General features: G+C 38.0%; 1 protein-coding gene across 1 annotated transcript in view; it reads right to left on the bottom strand.

The window, feature by feature from the left end:
- Positions 1-9,477: 9,477 nt before the first annotated feature.
- LOC106960550 (amyloid beta (A4) precursor protein-binding, family B, member 1 (Fe65)) overlaps positions 9,478-18,566 on the bottom strand; it is a 17,318-nt gene continuing 8,229 nt past the window's right edge. Inside the window, 11 exon segments of the mRNA XM_015053690.1 lie at positions 9,478-12,585; positions 13,151-13,327; positions 14,222-14,337; positions 14,423-14,503; positions 14,583-14,667; positions 14,755-14,869; positions 14,988-14,993; positions 15,873-16,000; positions 16,391-16,537; positions 17,058-17,124; positions 17,213-17,292. Coding sequence (XP_014909176.1) covers positions 12,430-12,585; positions 13,151-13,327; positions 14,222-14,337; positions 14,423-14,503; positions 14,583-14,667; positions 14,755-14,869; positions 14,988-14,993; positions 15,873-16,000; positions 16,391-16,537; positions 17,058-17,124; positions 17,213-17,292 — 1,158 coding nt within the window. The 3' untranslated portion in view covers positions 9,478-12,429.

Genomic DNA, 18,566 nt, shown 5'->3' on the forward strand with positions numbered 1-18,566 from the left:
TTGGGTTTACAAAAGCTAAATAAATTATTTACCAGGAGATTCAAGCTCATAAAATAACATGGGTTAGTTCGGTGTTAGCGTTAGCATCCTTATCATAGACTAATTACTTAAAATAGCACAACTCACTAGACACCCAGCAGAAACAAGTCGGCAGCCATTTAATGCTTCTTTCGATCCTACATGCTTGACCCAACTTGAAACTAAATGATTGTATTCTCCAGGCTTTTAAAAACTTTCTTCTGGTTCATCGTATAATATGAGGTCTGCAGCTCCAGATAATTAGTTATGTGGATCGCCTAGATGCGGGTAAATCTTCAAGATTATAAGGGAAGTCTTTTTTTTACCAAGATAATAGGGATCATATCCTAAATATCCCCATATTTTTTTGAGATTGTGGAAAGAAATAGATTAAAGAAAGTGGATATCAATTACAAACAATATTTTTACTGCAAATTTCAATAACAATCTTGCACTTGCAAATTTTCCCATAAGGGCTCTGGTGAGAACAGTTTTGTATTTGTATTTTAATAATTGTTTTTCTTATCTCTTTTTTTTAAAAAAACATACAAATCCTCATTGTCTCAAAAGATTATTCAGAGCAATTTTGCCCCCCGTTGATGTTGACAGAGGCAGAATTAAAGAATAAAAAATCACAGCTGAAATGGTGGCACTCTGTATGCAGGCGACTGAAGCGTGTTGGACTTTTGAATCAGTCAGGTAATGGGTGAAATTGTGTCTGCTGCAAAGCTTATAAATCGCAGAGCTGGCAGTATTTATCTATGTCTCAGACAATCCTGCTGGGAGATGGGAGCGCTGAAATGAAAATCAACAGCCGGCTTCTCCTCCCCTCTGCTCCCGTCAGGTCATTTCACCCCCACCGCCCTCCTTCCTGAAAGCGGGCGCGCAAGGAGAGGCTGATAAATATAAAGCAAGTGGAAAGCCGCCTGCCTTTGCCCTCCATGTTTCACCACAATTCCCGGGGTCATTTTAATGTATTTTGCCCCAAAACCTGGAGAAAACTCGACAAATCCGCCCCTCTTGCCCAAACTCCTCGAATACACGTTCTCTTTAAACCGCATGTTGCGTGTTCACGTCTGTTACAAAAAAAAGGCCTTCGGTTCTAATCCAATGACGCTTTACACCTGAACTTATTTAATATATTTCATCTCTTAAATCAAGACTTTTACGCTCGAATGATGGGAGGGCTTATCTTTAATAAAAAACGGAGACAAGAGCTATTCTGGTCTCCCATCCAAGACAACTGGCCTTTCGGCTCCGTTTCTAACAGTCACACCTTGTTACTGTGTCTGCGACGGCCGGAATAGAAGTGACAGGCATGAGCACGGAGAGAAACGGGGCCGGATGAAGAGACGGGAACAGGAACACAGGAGGAGGGAACAATAACACGCAATTTCAGACTTCATTGTAATTCCGCTCTCATCCTGGTCCCCGGTGACGGCCGTGCGAGCCGGGCAGGATTCTAATCATTCCTGTTGTCAGAACGGCACCTCAAGTGAGATTGAGTTGATTGCTTGAACAAATTTGCAAAGTAACAATGCAATTTGCGTCAGTGTGCCTTTGGGGGGGGATTTAGGCCTGTGATTGGTGGAGACTCCGGAGGGATGGCGACGGAGAAGTGCTTGTTGTCTTCTCGGAGAGACGTGTTCGCAGGTTAATTAATCTCACTGTTAATCTCGACGCTTCTACAACGGTAAACAGTCACACGTGTTTTGGGAGCTAGCTAAGTGAGCTGAAGAACTTTTGAAAATTTCATGCCACAATTTGGGATTTCACCGTTCTTAAAGTATCAAGCAATTAAAAGGATAACTGTGATGTTCAAATGCTGTGTTGTTCAAATGCATGAACTGACTTGAAAAATGTAAGAAAAAAACTGTTTTGCAATTAAGGTATTTCCATTAAGTGAGAAATGTAATTAAAATCAGATGTGAATAAGTTTTTTCAAACAATATCATTAAAAAAAATGTGCCATCTCATCATCCTCTTTGTCTTTATCACCAGTAGTAACATCTGGTAGTTGATCACATGACTTGTATTATGTGAAAAAAAAATTGTTCCACTACTTCTCTGTGAGCTTCCACCTCACAGAGTAACCCTCCCACTGTGACTCCTCTAGTCTACTCCTTCAGACTAGCCAGCAGCAATTAGCAAACACCTGGTGAAACTGTGCATCTGCTGAGCTCATTATAGGAGCTACTTCTCAGTACAACACTGGATAAACGTTGTTAAAGGGTTAATAGAGGAGCCATGTTGTGATCACTTCCTGAAGGTTTCAGAAAGAGCTCGAGTTTTTAAAGAGACAGAGGCCCAATTTCAAGGTGTTTGACTATGAAGGATAATTTTTTCTAATATATATGTAGCATTTTTATAACAACTGAAGGTAACGTAGTTACTTTGTTGTATTGCCCCTTTAAAACTTCTCTTTTTAAGTGGTCTAATGTGGTATTTCGGAGACACTGAATTTTACTCTTTTTTTTTTTCTTTTTTTTTACCCGAAAGTCATAATCAATAAAAAAAATAAAAGCTGTCAATATCCTACTCGACATGTAATCCCTATAAACTGTTTCACTTTCTGAGATGACTGGCAGAAAATATTGCACTTTTACACAATATTGTAGTTTTTTTAGATGTACTAGTAAATTCACTGAACATCACAAACCCCAGTCATCCCACTGTATGAATTCTTGTTATCATCTGTCATCCCATGATTAAAGATTCCCCTAACACAGAAGTCCAGGTTGCATAAAGACCCTTCACTTTCAGTGTGACAGTTGTAATTCCTTACAGTGATTACTCCATCAGGAAAGCTGATGTTTTTAATATAAATGAACGAGTGGCTGTGGACCGCCACACAAGTCAACTTTTCAACAAAGACTTGTTAGTGACTAAATGACATTGAGTGAACAGTTCTTTGCAAACAGAAGAACAAGGGAGCAGAAGTAACAATTATTCCTCTACATAACTCAGCATGAGTTGCTTAGAAGGAGGTTTTAGTTTTCCTACCAACAGATGTTGGTGAACTAGGGTCAGAGGTCAAGTTTGAATTAGTCTTCAGAGCTGTTGTTTAATCTCTGTTTGCTGTGCCAAGTTTCATTTTGAATTCTCTGTTTTGTCCTGCTTTTGTCTATTATTTTCGACTTCATCAACATGTAATCTGATAAAACATAATAGTATTGTAGGTAGTATCATTCGAAAAAAAAACACTTTTTTTTATTAACTAAGTTAACTTTTCTCAATTTTTTTTTGAAGAATTATAGCAAGAAAATGTTTTGAGTTATCATTTTTAAAACATGTCATTTCACAGTCCTTGAATTTGCGTTTCATGTCTAACGGTGGGGCGCTGAGCTCAACTTTTAACTGCTACTGGGTTAAAATACAAATGTGGAGAAATGTGCTGGCACCTCAGGTGTAAAGTCATTAAGGGAAGTTCATCTTTTACTGCAGGGCCTTACTCAGCAGGGGGAAAAAAAACCAAAAAAACATCTACCATGTTAGGAAATAATGGTTTTTAGTTATTGATACTCCTGCTGGGATTAAAAACACAGATACGGATCTTTGGCTCTGTCTCTCTTGGTCATTCACATTCCCTGTTTTTGCTCTCTTCTCTTCATCTCACCCAGTACGCTTTCATTTGGCCATTACACTAAGTAAATTGTGTGTTTTTGTGTTCCTATATGTTTACCTTTTGTGTCATACCAAACCTACTACCAATGTTTTAGTCACTGAATCCCTCTTAATATAACTGAAAATTATTGTTAATTAAAAAAAAAAACTCAAGAGAGGAGATTTGAGAAAACTCCATATTTGTTTCTGTGTATGCACGTGGGAAAACGGAGCTGTATTGATCCCACGCATCACATATTGTGATAAATAATGTGCCAATATATCTACATATTTGCTTTGAGACAATCCCCAATCTACTTCTGTTTTAATAAGTCTATATTCTAATATGGCATTTATTTATCGGCCCATACAAATGAACCTACTTGCGCCATGTTTAACTCCTAACAGGAAGTCATGGGTGTTTTTTGAAGCATTCTGATTGGTTGCTAGGTTTTATCTTTGTGCTACACTGCCCCCTATGGGATTGACATATGTAAAACAACGCTCAGGGGTGGATTTGTGAGGGATCATGTGGATGAAAACTTTTCTAAAACCAATTCTGAGAGTACAATATTTTTTTAAACAATGTGGTGGAGATATTCATTTTAATAAAGACTCGGTCACGTGTGTGCAGGGCTTTATGAGTCTCATCAGATCAAGATTTCCAGTCAATGTCCCATTAGAGGTTAGCAAACGGCAGGTTCACTGTAGTGAAGGTTTGTGTTTTGAGCTTATAAGAGCTTATAACTCTTATAATGTCAGTTATAAGCTCTGACATTATAACCCTTTTCACTGCATATGGTGGAAACATAAATAAGACCCTTTTTCCAGTCTAGTGCTGAGTGACTACGATAAATTCGCCTCTGTGTTGTCACATGAAACCTCAGTGAAACAGAAAGTCATAGATTGCTAACAAAAAATGCCTAGAAATTCTGATAAACTTTTTAAAAAAACACCAACAAATTTTTTTGTGTGCGTGGGAAGTTTTTGTCTTAGTCAACAAGTCTGAAATACATTGATACATAACTATCACTCAGACTGTGTTTCAATAAATTCTGAATGAATACGTTTATCCCCCATGTAAAATTCTGACTTCAGGAAATGTGAGTTATAATCATTAAAGTGTGCTGTGTTTTTGAGGCCAACATATTGGCTTGGGTCACGCTGTTAGCTTGTCATGCCTCACATGCTGTACGCCATGGTATGGCAGATCCACTAAAAGGCTGTGGTTCCTGTTAGATTGGTGTGTACTGAACTGTTACATGGCGACCGCTGAGCTATTGGAATCACCGGAGCGCCACTGGAGAAACGATTATCCAGACATCAGCAGGAAGCGGGCGGCTCCCACTGGAAAAGTAATCACCTTTTTTTCTTTCTCTCTCTTCTCTTGGAAGAAGAAAAAAAAATCACCAGATATTTTGAGATCTGACTACTTAATCCTAAAATAAGTGGCTCAAAGCATCCACAAAAAACACAGTACGTCTGTCTCCAACCTGCATTGTCTGTCTTCATTGGCTCTTCCTACACATTGTAAATTCTCATTGTAATGTTGTGTATTTCACAGGCAGGAGTATTGTTTTGTTCCAAGACTCCCAGCATAAAAGCTGCTTTGTTTGTTCCTTTGTATCTGATCCATTTCAGTGTCTGGCCAACACAGACACATCTGTGTTGGCCATATTGGATTTTCTAAGGCCCGGCCACAAGCCTCACACTCATCGTTAGCTGCGTTTCCATCACAAATGTGTGCAAAACTTTGTCAATATTCCGCTAGTGTCAAAAAAATTACAATTGTGGTGTTTCCATAAATTAAGAAAGGCAATTAAAGTGACATGTGAATACATTTGTCACTCTATAAGTCATTAAATGTACCACTGCATCATCCTCCACCTAGTTCCTCTCATCTTTGTCTTTTCCACAAAAAAGTGTTTCCATTATAGTTTTGCAAATTACACAAATTTTTGCAAAATACACTAATTTTGAAAAACTACCTCATTCTAGCTCAAAATTGTGGGTTTGTTTGAAATTGGGATTGATTCCATTAAGCAAATGTATTTTTGTAATTTTAAATTGCTCAACTATAAGGTCAATGGAAACCTAGCTAGTGTGGGATTACCTTTTTACTGTAGTTGCGTTTCCATTACAAATGTACGCAAAATGTTGCAGAATTCCCCTAATTTAAAAGAACATTTTAAAAGTTTGCAATTGTGCTGTTTCCATTAAATAAGAAACACAATGAAAAAAATTATGTGAATAAGTTTGTTCACACGAAACATTGAAACTGTCGTGTTTCTATTAAGCAAATTTAAAAAACATGCCAGGCCATGATCCTCCAACTACTTCCTGTCCTGTTCTTCTTCATGGTAACATCCAGTTGTTGATCATGTGACTGGTGTAATGCAGAAGATTTCTCTTGTAGTTTTGTGAAATAAACCAATTTGGATATGGTCAAAAAATAAAATATCTCATCCTACCACCAAAACTTTCTTTTTTTTAATCAAAAAATTTGTTTTTTTTTTTTTTCAGAATTGGCAAATTTATTTTCAAATTGTCAAATTGCAGAATTACATGGTCAATGGAAACACAGTTACTGTCATCCTGGAAAATCAAGCAGCAGACCACTTTAGCATTTTGCAGTGGATTGAGAAAGTGTGGAAATCGCAGTAAAGTAGGCGAAGTTATTAGAAAAACAACCGGAAAAAAAAAAAAAAAAACTAAACAAAACTCTTCATAGATATAAGAATCTCTGTACAAAGAAGTGCAGCCTACCAATATGAATCAGTTGTGGCCTGCAGGGATTTCCATCATCTTTCTCAGAGCTCGATACGAGGCCAAAGAGGAAGCCCGCGCCGTCTCCCTTTATCTCGCCTCAGATTGGGTGATTAGATTGAAGAGCCTGGCAGACGAGGCGCAACTCCTCTCAGCCACACCGCGAGCAAAAGCAATGTTCCACAAGACTACACATTCATTACTCAAAAATAAATCCCCATTAAACAAATGCCTTATGCACAATTAGGCCGCAAGAATAATTATAAACCTGATTAGTTTCTCCAAGGGCAGTCTTATGAAAATTGTGATTGACAACAGAGCAAAGTTGGCTGTGCATGAATCTGCCTTCAGAAACGCGCAGAGGCAGACGGTGGGAGAATAGCAAGCAGCCAAACAGAGAGGTGACATGGAGACGGATGGCTAAATATTCACTTCACATTTAAACAACATACAAACGGAGCACCCTCCTCATGAGAGGTGAGGAAGATGAGATGAGTGAAAGATGAGAATTTTAAATAAATTCTCATCTTTCACTACATTTCCACATTTTTTGGTATGTGGGTCAAAATGTGCTTACTCAACGTACGTGACACCCAACATTTGAGTCATAACAGGTCAATTGAATATCACATTTATTAGGGTTGAAAAAGAAAAAGTTACCAAGTTTAGATTTAACTGAACTGATTACGGTAATTTCCGAACTGTAACAGTAAAAGTGCTGATACTCTGTGTCTGCTACTAGCATGTGCTAAATGAAAATGGACGCTTTCTTCTTCTTTTTCTTCTTTAGATTTCAACAGCAGCTTGCATCCATTATTGTTGCACTCCTGCCATCTATTGGATCCTAATATCTATACCTCAAATTCTCATAATGAAAACGAAAAATCTTCTTTTTCCCCTCAATGCTATTTAACTGATCAACAACATTCTCAAATTTCAATTCCCTATTAAAACGTAATTCTGTTTTAATGGGCACTTTCTTCTTTTATTTCCAATTTTGACTTCCAATGATTCACTTCCTGCTAAAGAGCCCCCTGGAGGTTGAAGAAAAATCCACATATAAGCTACACCAGGCTATGAGCCACATGGCTCAAAGTTTAGGAAAAAAGTAGCAACTGATAGTCCGGAAAAAACGGTATATGAAAAAAAAATCAAAATGCTTTCTGGTATTGTTCAGGGGTCCAGACCAAATGCGGAGGCGGGCCGGATTCGGCCCGCAGGCCGTAGTTTGGGGGCCACTAACCTAAAGAGAGGAAAAAATTAAGACCCAGGAATGATCTTTAAGGGGGGAAAAAAACACTATTAAAGAAAGGCAGATTGTGTTACTGCAATAAAACATATTTTAGACTTAAAAAAAAATCATCTTTAAAAGAAATGCCAATAAATCTCATCACAAGATGAGATAAATAAGTATAATCAGCTGGTTTTGTTTACTCCAAATAAGTCAACACCCTCTGACATAAACAATGTAATAATCAAATTGCTTCTTTTTTATTTATTTTTTTTTTTTACCATTTTTAACTGAATCTGCTTTATGCAACATGCACATTTCTTAACTGTAGCGAAACATCAGCTGATTATAACTTCCCTCCAGAGGGACGCTGATGGTTAAATGTCAGGCCAGTTCAACCAAAAGCTGTTGAAATGCAAATGTCAGCCACACGGTGGCGCTCCAGATGTGAGCAGCTCTTTAAATGAGGATCACGTATGTGGAGACATTTTACTGAGCCATTAAGGAGCTGATTGTAGCGTCTGATTAAAAACATCAAAACTGAGCGAAAATCATTGCACTTGATGTTTGCGCTGATTGAGAAGCACAAGAATCCCAAGTAACACAAAAACAGAAATGTATTCTTTGAAGAAAAAAATACAATGTGACCTTCCAAAAAAAAAAAAAAAAAAAGCTGAGAATGTGTAAATTAGTCTGGTCTCAAACTAATCACAAATACAATAAGAAGCCAGTTTGAAGGAGTCGTCTCAGCTTGTCACCTGGCAATAAAGATTTTCAGTGAATAAGACATTTAATCCATGTCTGACTGCCCCGACCTGACAGTCCTGTGAAGTGATCCAAGCAATGTTTAGACTGTTTCTGACAGCTCACAGCATTCTGTTTTAGGCTGCATCTGAAATCATTTCAGACTTTGATCTGTTTAATCTGTCCAACCCGGAGTGAAGTCGTTTCACCGATCACCAGGGGCCCCAGTCTGGCCCTTCAAATTAATAATAAAGAAAAAAACAAAAAAAGCAATAGCAGCCTTGATCTGTGTGGCTGCTGTATTGGGGCTATTGGCGGTTCTCACCGGTCTGCCTCTGCTGTGGCCGCTGCCGCTTGATGTGAACCTTTCATCTCCAAGTCCATCGCTCTGGGAGACAATGAGCAGCTCCCTCCCTCCATGCTTTTGAACTCACCAGGTGGGGGCAGCACTGCTAACACAAACTGAGCAGATGACCCGGAGATGAAGAGGCGGGAGCAGTGCATGCTGGGTTAAGGCTGTAGCTGCTCCACCCACACATTTATGGCTCTATTATAGATAATAGAGGGCCAGGCAGTTTTATGAAGAAGAAGAAGAAAAAAGGAAATGGACATGAATCCTCCAAAAAAAAAAAAAAAATGGAAAAAAGTAATTATGTTGACAGGTCAACACCTGCTACTTTGGAATGAACCCGTCTTCTGCTTATCCAGGTTTGGGTCACAGTAGCTGCATTTCCATTACAAATGTGCACAAAACTTTGTCAATATTCTGATAATGTTGAATTTTTTTTTTTTTTTTTTTTTTGCAATTGTGTTTCTATTAAATAAAAAATGCAATTAAAATCATACGTGAATTAGCTTGTTCACACAAGTTGTCAAGTCAACAATGACTTCCTGAACAGAAAGAGCTGGAGCTTCTTAAAGAGACGGAGGCCCAATTTCAAGGCATTAAATTGCCAAGTGAAATCTTATTTGATAAATAGCATTTTTATAACTGAAGGTACCAATTACCTGACTCTACTATAAAATGACACAATGTGACTGGAGAATATAGAGTACTGCCCCTTTAAAATACATGGTGTACATTAACATGAAAAAAAAAAACACAAGGGAAAACATTGATATGTCCACATTTATTGTGCAGTGACTTTTATATACATCCATTTTTTTTACACCTAATTTACATGACCAGTAATAAATTAATCTATTTTCTTTTAATCATCAGACTGGACACAGCAATCTTCAGAGGAGAAAACCACAATAACTCCATGTGACACGTGAGTGACAAGGCAGTTACACGAGTGAACGCAGAGTCGACTTCTGTAGTGTTTTATCTCATGTCATAATGAAGTTGGAAAGAGTTTTGGGAGCCATGACAGACACAGCGTTGCTTTCACAACCAGGTATTATGAAAAGATCAGTCACAGGAATCGCTGTGGCAAATCTCTCTGAACATGAATGTATTTTTATCTGTTAGATATGCTTAAATGTTTAGTGTTTGTATGTTTAATGGAATGACAATTCCTTTTGGCACCGTGTTTTCTGATTTACCTGACAAAACTTTGTTCAGTTAGAGGAATTTCAGTGCTTACAGCTGATGAGCACCAAGGGCCTAAAGTGCCACAATCTAACAAATATCTCAGTATGTATAGAAATATGTCAGTTTACTACTAAAAACACAACTAAATATGTTAAATTATTAACAATTACATTTATTTAAAAAATGGAACATTTCAGTACTTGTTTAATATTTCCTGTGCTTCAGCCTGTTATGAAAGTTTAAAAAGCATACATATTCATATTAGCACTAATTTACACAAAAAAAACAACAAAAAAAGAAAAATCCTTAAGCTATCAGAAAAATGTTTTTCAGAAAGTCAACAGCCAAACCAGACCAAAAGTTTTTGCTACCAGTAAGGTCAGTACAGTAGTTACTCTTCTTCGGTGTCTGAGCCAAATGAAAGGGCGCAGCTGGTAGCACCTGTCTACGTATTCTCACTTCCAGTAGGAGCCTGACGTGACTTCTGAGAGCCAAACATGTAAGAAAGGCATGAAGGACTGTCCTAGTAATAACTGTAAGTGCCGGATTACAGTTACTGCATATCTCCTCACTTTAGGGGAGGCTGCAGCCTCTTCCCATGTCTTAGGTTTGTTTTTGTTGTTTTGGACAGGTTGTACAGAAATGTTAATTTTCCCCTTGAGGGAAAATTATAATGAAGAATAAGAATAAAGGCATTCTTATTCTTCATGACCTCACATTCTGGGAGGTTCTGAAGACTCTCTGTCATCCCTGCTCTCATCTGGGGTGACCATTGTGTCCTGCATTGATGCCCACGTTTGGTCTTCCAAACACTCTTCAGATTTGTTCCCAGTGTCCTAGAGTTTGCTTGTATTTTTCACAATTTGTTTTCACAATTTAGATTTTGTCAATCTCAGAAATAATAAAAAGTTAAAGCTAAAAATAGCCCAAAATGTTGTAAAAATGAAGATATATGCCCTTAAACTGTCATTAAGGCTCATTGGATAGAAAGCACATACTATCCTGCATAGCAGATGACATGCAGATCAATTATTTTGCTTCATTAACTAATTTTGGCTGACAGATGAGATAAATTTATGACGCTCTGGGATTATAAAAAATAAAGATTTAAATCCTTTTAAATACCCCCACTGTTATGTCCTATAAAGTAATAAAACAATTATAATATTAAGAGTAATTTTACTTATTTGACATTTATAGAAACTGTGGCATTTTTGGCCCTTAATTAGGAGGGTATTTTTTTTAACTGTCAAAATCTGTGGTTTTAACACCAAAACACCAAAATGCCGTTTGTTCTTTCTTATCTGGGTGAATCGGCCTTAAAGCTGATTCATGTAACTCTCTGAAACGCCTTACACACAGCATCTTCGACATTAGAGATGAGCTTTACTATTGTGCTACATACAGTACTGACCACTTACGACGGACACGAAGGTAAAATACAACTCGGCTAGTAGTGCGAGTCTTTATAAAAACTAAATCTAACGAGTTAATGTAGAAATCGTGTTTGGTGTTTACACTTTAGTGTGTGTGGAAAATAAAGAATAATAATAAAACAATAATCAGAAAGACCGGGGGCCACACACACACACACACACACAAACAGAAAATAAAACAAAAATTCTCATTTACACAAGAGGTTTAACTCCCTAAGCTAGCTTAAAGATAAACACCGACACTAACTAGAGTGACATGCCTAAGGAACACAAAAATCACATCAGCTCTAACTTCCTCATTTCCCCCAATACAGAAACGCACACACAAAAAAAAAATATATATATATATATATGTATATATATATTTATAGGTTACACTGATGGCTCTTGAGCACTACCCTGCTGCAGACAGCAGTCATCTACGCTATCAAAACATGCAGCTCGTGGTGAGAGTATACAGTACGATTCAGTCGCTTTTTGTTGGTGGTAAACAGTTGTGAAGAAAACCCAGAGTTTGTATCTTTATTACTATTATCGTCAGGAGAGAATGATTTTCATCATGGCTCTGTTTGTTCCATTTAAGCCTCTCACACTCGATCGATGTAGACCCACTCGTTACAAAAAAAAAAAAAAAAAAATCATCACGTCATACGGAAACATCTGGTTATTGCACGCTAGCGCTGAAATTGCGAATGTTCATGCAGAATGACAAGAGAACGCACTACGATCCAGTCAGTGGAGGAGGTCACTGGAAGACTAAATTACATCGTCTGAGAGACGTACGACTACGGGGGGGGTTATGACACCCTAAGATGGTACGGAAAGTTCTGCGGTTGACGACTGGCGAAGCATTTCGCTGGGAATTCTTGTGCCGGCGGGTAAAAATATTACATCCGTGTCAAACATTCAACGATTCAGTTAAAAAAAACACAAAGATGTTTGATGTGAGGGGTTTGCGTGAAGATCTACCTCACACTCTACGGACTGCACACGAGAGACGGCGGTAAGTAAAGGGGACAGCAGGGGGGTGAGGAGGGGCGCTGCTATGATTGGACGTTGGCGTTTGGTGGACAGTAGAAGGTCCTCTCGCCGGCTTATGGGGACTGAGAACCTGACCTGTAGCTCTTAAAGGTGCCCAGCAGACTCTGAACACCTTTCTTAACCCGGCGGGCCACGGAGTCAGCGGGAGGGGTGGGCAGGCAGGAGGCCAGGCTGGGGGGGCGGGCATCCAAACACTTCTGGTAGCGAAGCTGAAAAGCAAACAAAAAAAAATATTCCAGAGGGTTAGTGGTGTTAAACAGGGGTGTTTTCTTACCTGATAGTACGGTAGACTCAGTTCGATTGGGGAGCAAAGTTGCAACATTTCAGCTGGTGCAGTTTGCTTTCACACTGCAACGTGTCAAACAAACCAAACGCTATGAAAAATAATCTATTAGATTTTTAGGTGCATCAGAGTTCGATTACGCATTCACCCCTCCCCAAGCGAACCAGACCACAACTAGAGCTCGACTAAAGAGGGCTATAAAACTAATTTTAGCAACGAACATTCAATGTATCAGCCTTGCTGCAACATGGAGGTGTGCACTCTTCTCAAAACTTACATAGTGAGTTCTAGCTATTCTTTTATTCTTTCAAGGCCCAAAAAGCCACAGGAAGTAGAACTCGTCCTTTCCTACAGACTCCCTTTCTTGCGTGACCAGTTTATTGACTAAAACTAGAACTAAACTCTGCATGTACAATTCAATCCGATCTGATTTTTATGAACCGTTCCATCTGTAAGACGTTTGTCATGGCATTCCTTCTTCTGAGCCTCACCATGCAAGCAGCCTGAACAGCCTCGCTCAGACTGGCAGCGTTGGGCTCACACCAGAACATGTGGCAGGTGAACTCCTGCGGGCCTTCGGCCATGATGAAAGCAAAGGTGTGGACGTCCTTCCCCACGCCCATGAACGACAGGAAGCGCACCCTGCACTCCGACAGGACCTCGTCATCCTGGAGGGGAAAGGCGTCAGCAGAATGAAATCATTTACAATCATATCACCACAAATTAAATGGTCGTTAATACAAGATGTCCACTGACCACAATTAGGCCAGTCGAGATGAGATATTCTGCTGGATGATAAGTCGTTCCAGTTTTTATTGAGATAAATAATATTGTTTTCAAGTTTTTGATGATGGGATAATAATGCAAATTTGTCCTCTCAAGACTAATGAACAAAGACTTTACAATGGAAGATATTTTAAATATCCAAAATAAAATATGACAGCCAAAAACAATAAACAAAACTGAAATAAAAACAATTTATAACAAAAACCATAAATAAATGGATTATTATGTTTCTGTAAACAAAACTGTCATTCAGAACATATTAATCAGCAGACAGGAAGTTGTGGAGCTCATTTTAATTTATCATGCGATTCATTGATTTATTGTGACATGCTTAAATACAAATTCATGTTTTCATTGGGAAAGCAATGAAATGTGAGCTTAATATTAAACTCTACACTTTTAAATTTCACAGCCAGGTTAAAAAAAAAAGAAGTTAATTTTGAAACATACAGCAGACAAATATAACAATAAATAAATAAAATCTGCCATGGTATTAAGCAATTAATCAGATGATAAATTAAAATGAGCTCTAATACAGAGTTTGTTTCTGTTATTTATTGTTTTTCTTCTGGATTTTTAAAGTAACTTCCAGTTCCAGCATTAAGAGCATTTCTTACTAAATTAATTTAACTTGCAGTATTATGTCAATATTGATATATTACTTGAAAATGATTTCAAGACAATAACGTTATTTATCTCAGCAATTACTGGGACAATTTATCATCCAGTAAAACTTGTTACCGTGGCAGGCCTGGTTGCCATGGTGAAGTTTGTACCTGTTTTGAAAGTATAGTGAGGGTGGCTGGAGCCACGTTGACAGAAACAGGAGTCCAGTCATTTTTATCCCTGCCAGCCATTGCAAACTCCAACGCTTCATTCAGTATCTCCATTCCTGTCAGAAACACACAAAGAAATATTAAGTCAAATTCAATAAAAATTGTATTAATAATGCGGATGAAATCTCTGACTTTGCTCACCGACTGGTCTAGCCACTGGTATACAACCAAGGTAATAAACATGGAAGTGCTGGAAGAGCTCAGTTTTTGGAGCAGGAAACTCTGTTGAAGCAGAAAATATTTTTATTACTCGACTGTCGGCTTTAATAAAACAAAAAATGTTGAAATATTTCCATTTTACCTTCAACAGGGATGCCAAACGGTTTACTTGGGTCAGAGTTGAGTCTGCTCACGCCTGGCTTGTTTGCTTTTCTCTCCATCATGATCTAAAGAGAAATAGTAGCACTGCATATTACTTTCAGGAAGAAAAAAAAGCCTGAATACATTAGAATGAAATTGGAGTAAAAGCCGACCTTTGAGCACATCTCGTGCAGGCTGGTGGCGATGTTCTTGGCGGGTGAGTCGCAGCGGAAAACGTGACACTTCAGCACCTGGGTAAGGTTGTCCCGAGCAACATAAGCAAAATCCCTGCAGGGGAAAACCAAAAGCTAATTTTTTTCTCCCGTTTTTATCTTTACTTTTATTAACGTAAAACATCCAGAATTACATATAATACATTTTCCAAAGAGTAACTGTTAAAATATACCTTTCCCTGTTAATGATGGATAGAGCAGCATGAAAGAAAAAAACAACAACAACACAGCTGTTAGAATCCAGATGGCAGAAAGGATTAGTGGAATATTTCAGCTGCAGTTGTAGGAAATATCCAGCAGAGGGCAGCAGAAGCCACATAGACAGAGTTCCTTGATTTTAATGAATAGCAAAATGGAGACAAACCAACATAACAGAATCCACCAATCAGAAAGATCACCTGCACTTCAACTGAGTACTTTAATTCTATATTACTTAATAGAAATATCCAATATTAATATTTAATATTAGCCAGTTGTTGATGGGGTTTTTTTAGCTTAGTTTTTTTGATGAAATTTTTTTAAAATAATTGTTCATAATTGTACTGCATATTTTAATATTATATAGTTTATAAATACATTTCCACTATTTATTTTAGCTAAAATGAAATACATACTATATTGATAAGATAACTATTAAATATAGGTTTAGTTATATAGTCTGTACATGTAAAAATTTAAATATTTAAATTTAAAAATGTTAATATTTTCAAAGTACAAAAATCCACAGAGTTTCCCCCGGTGGATTATCAGCCTGGAGGGCTACCAGGCTTTAATTGCACCCCGACCAGGCTAAGAATTATTCATTCATTTATTTATTTTAAGACTTTATAGCTGGTGTTAATAATTTCTTCCAACACCACATAATTATTCCCTGGAGACATTTTCAAATTTTCCATCAACTTTGAACTTTTTTTAACTCAAAATCACGTCGGGCCGACTGGCCTTGCCACCCAGCAGGTTTTCTACGGGGAAACCTTAGTCCATTAAATACGACATCGGAAACTAAAATATGACATGTCAGAGTGGTAACTACACGCCATCGTATTGCCAGGTCTAACCTTCCGTTGTCTCTGCCAACGCCCCACACACGGATGCTTCCGATTGGCTGAGAGTGAAGCAGAGTCTGGCCCAGAGGGTCGATCAGGTTCATGGTGTCGTTCTCTAGGACCATCAGCATGTCCTTACCCTGCAGGGGGCGCACACGCTCAGCATGAGGAACAACACGCAACGTTTGAACTTTTTTCATTACAGAATGTAAAGTAATTCAACTTGGAATGCTGATGATTATGGTCTACAGATAATGAAAACCACAAATTAAGTCCTAGAAAATCAGCAACTTGTATATTTAAAAAAAAAAAAAACTCAGAAAGTTGAGTGGAAGGAAAAAGTGCGGAAGCAATAAGGATAACTTCAGACTTAATAGGATTGTTAAGCAAAGTCAATTCAAGAATTTGTGGGAGCTTCACAGGAAGAGGCTGGAATCAGCACATGGATCTTCAGCATTTTCAAGGATTGTAAGTTCTCGTGCGGTGTGTGTGTTGCTGTGGCGACAGAAGAGTCAGGTGACGACTCTCACCTCCCCCCAGATCCCGGCGGTGTCGTGGAGGTTGTGTTTGTGATAGGAGAGCTGCCGGATGCAGTTGTTGACGGCCACGCTGCTCTTTCCGGGCGCCAGGTCCTCCTCAGACATCTCCACCCAGCCCAGAGAGCGCACGGCGAAACACTGACAGCGACAGAGACAACATGATGAGCTCATACGCTCTGATACCTGGGGATTCTTAAATTCAGTTTCTGATTAAAGACTGTGGAACAGCTCACCTCTATATGTTTATGCAGCTTTAAATGTCAGCTAAGAACTAGTCTCTTTACTCCAGTCTATGATTGATTTGTCTTTTGAAATCCTAACTGTATTTTATTTACTTTTGTTAATGTTCTACTTTTTTTTTTTTTTTTACCATTTCATGATTATGTATTTTAACAATGGCTCAACTGATGTTTTAAAATGTGCCATAAAAACCCCCAAAAACCTGATATGGACATTTTTTTCTCTTGCTCATAATCACTGTTTTGATTTTTTTAGGCCCCAGAATAAAGAGTTCTAGCTGGCAGGAAAAGTAAAGAAATAAAAATAATCCCTTTCAGGCCAGAATAACTTCTGTTCCTTTTTTATGCATCTACAAAGAAGCAAAGCATCTGCCACATTTGTCCTAAGAGTTTTTCCATCAATCTGATTGCTTATTCACCTTGGTCTCTAGATCTGTGCACTGTGGAGCGATCTTTTCCTCCTCCTCTGACAGGGAGCAGTTGTAGCTGCAAAAACAAAAGAATCAAGAATAAATTTAAAAGAAGGTTAAGAATGGCAGCATTTAGACAGTAAATATAAAATCTTGCTGCTTACTTTAAGTTGATAGATGCATAGCGTAGAGTTGCTCCTTCAAACTCTTTCAGACTCTGGTCAGATGCAGCTTCTCCCTCCTCCTAAAGACAAACATAGCAGTTTATGTTAGCAAGTTTTGCCAAAGAGCGTAAATGACGATGAGAACTCGACACAACACTACAGCTCACAGAAGAGGATTAGGACCACGGAAAAATAGAGAAGAATGACTTTTTCTCAGAATTCTGATTTTAATTTTCTGAGATCAAGTCAGCATTCTGCGACAGCACACACTACAGGTAGAAGGAAAGAAAAGGAGGAGTGTATTTCTGACAAAAACTCAGAAATTTTGCTAGAACTCTCCAAAATGTTCTAGAAAGAAAAATGTGAACATTTCTCAGCTTCAACCGTCACATTTAAGCTAGAAAGACCTGAATGTTTTTTTGGGGAAAAAAAACTAAACATTTTCAACGTTTGAATCTGAGATCAAACTCAAAATTTTAATTATCTAGGAAATTTTGAACTTTTCAAAGTGAGAAATTTCCTAATTTTTTCTAAAAAATTTCTAAGCTATTTTGGTGGAAATTTACTTTTTTTTTAACAATGTGTTAAAGCCAGAATTCTTTTTTTTTTCAGTGAGCCTTATCCTCTTCCTATAGACCATAAGAGGCAGATAGTGAACCAGTTAAATGGCATCGTTTCCAACTAATAGCCTTTCACTAGCTCCAGTATCTGCATGGACAATGCCAGATCACTGTTGAATTAAATGCCATTTACAGGCAGTGAGGTGGAACATGAAATAACATCAAGTATCTATCAATCCCTCCAGGAAGTTCAAATCACAACCATTAATTCACTCATCATTTGCAAATTTTGTGCAAACTTCTAACTTTCAAACACCATCACAACTGTTTCCCCAAATCTGACCATTCGCATGAACGTTTTCCATATTTGCTTCTTTTCCGACCAATTGCTGCAATTCGACCGAATTTTGACCAATCCTGAGCCTCCTTTGAGTTTAAGTTCCTGTTTCATGATGTCTCCTGAAAACCAGCTAGCTTTAGCCAAAAGGCAAGCAAACTGTGTGAGTGGGGTAAAGCTGCTGCATTCAGATAATGTTAGCTAAATAGTGAATCTACGCCAATTTATCATGTTAAGCTTGTTGACAAAAATACTAATGTTGTTGTTACATACTGTACATCCCTTACTATGCCAGGAATAAGCTCAGTCCTCTTTAACTCTGGACAGAAATTTTTACTTTTCACATATTTAAAAGGAATCTTTATTCTTGCAATGCAACGAGCAAAGAATCAGGGAGGAAACCAGGTTTTGACAGAAGTAAAAAAAAAAAATAAAAAAAAAAAAAAAAAAAAAAAAA

Source organism: Poecilia latipinna, unplaced genomic scaffold (genome assembly GCF_001443285.1).
Source record: "Poecilia latipinna isolate Pla-1442-1.1 unplaced genomic scaffold, P_latipinna-1.0 Scaffold1194, whole genome shotgun sequence".
NCBI lineage: Eukaryota > Metazoa > Chordata > Actinopteri > Cyprinodontiformes > Poeciliidae > Poecilia > Poecilia latipinna.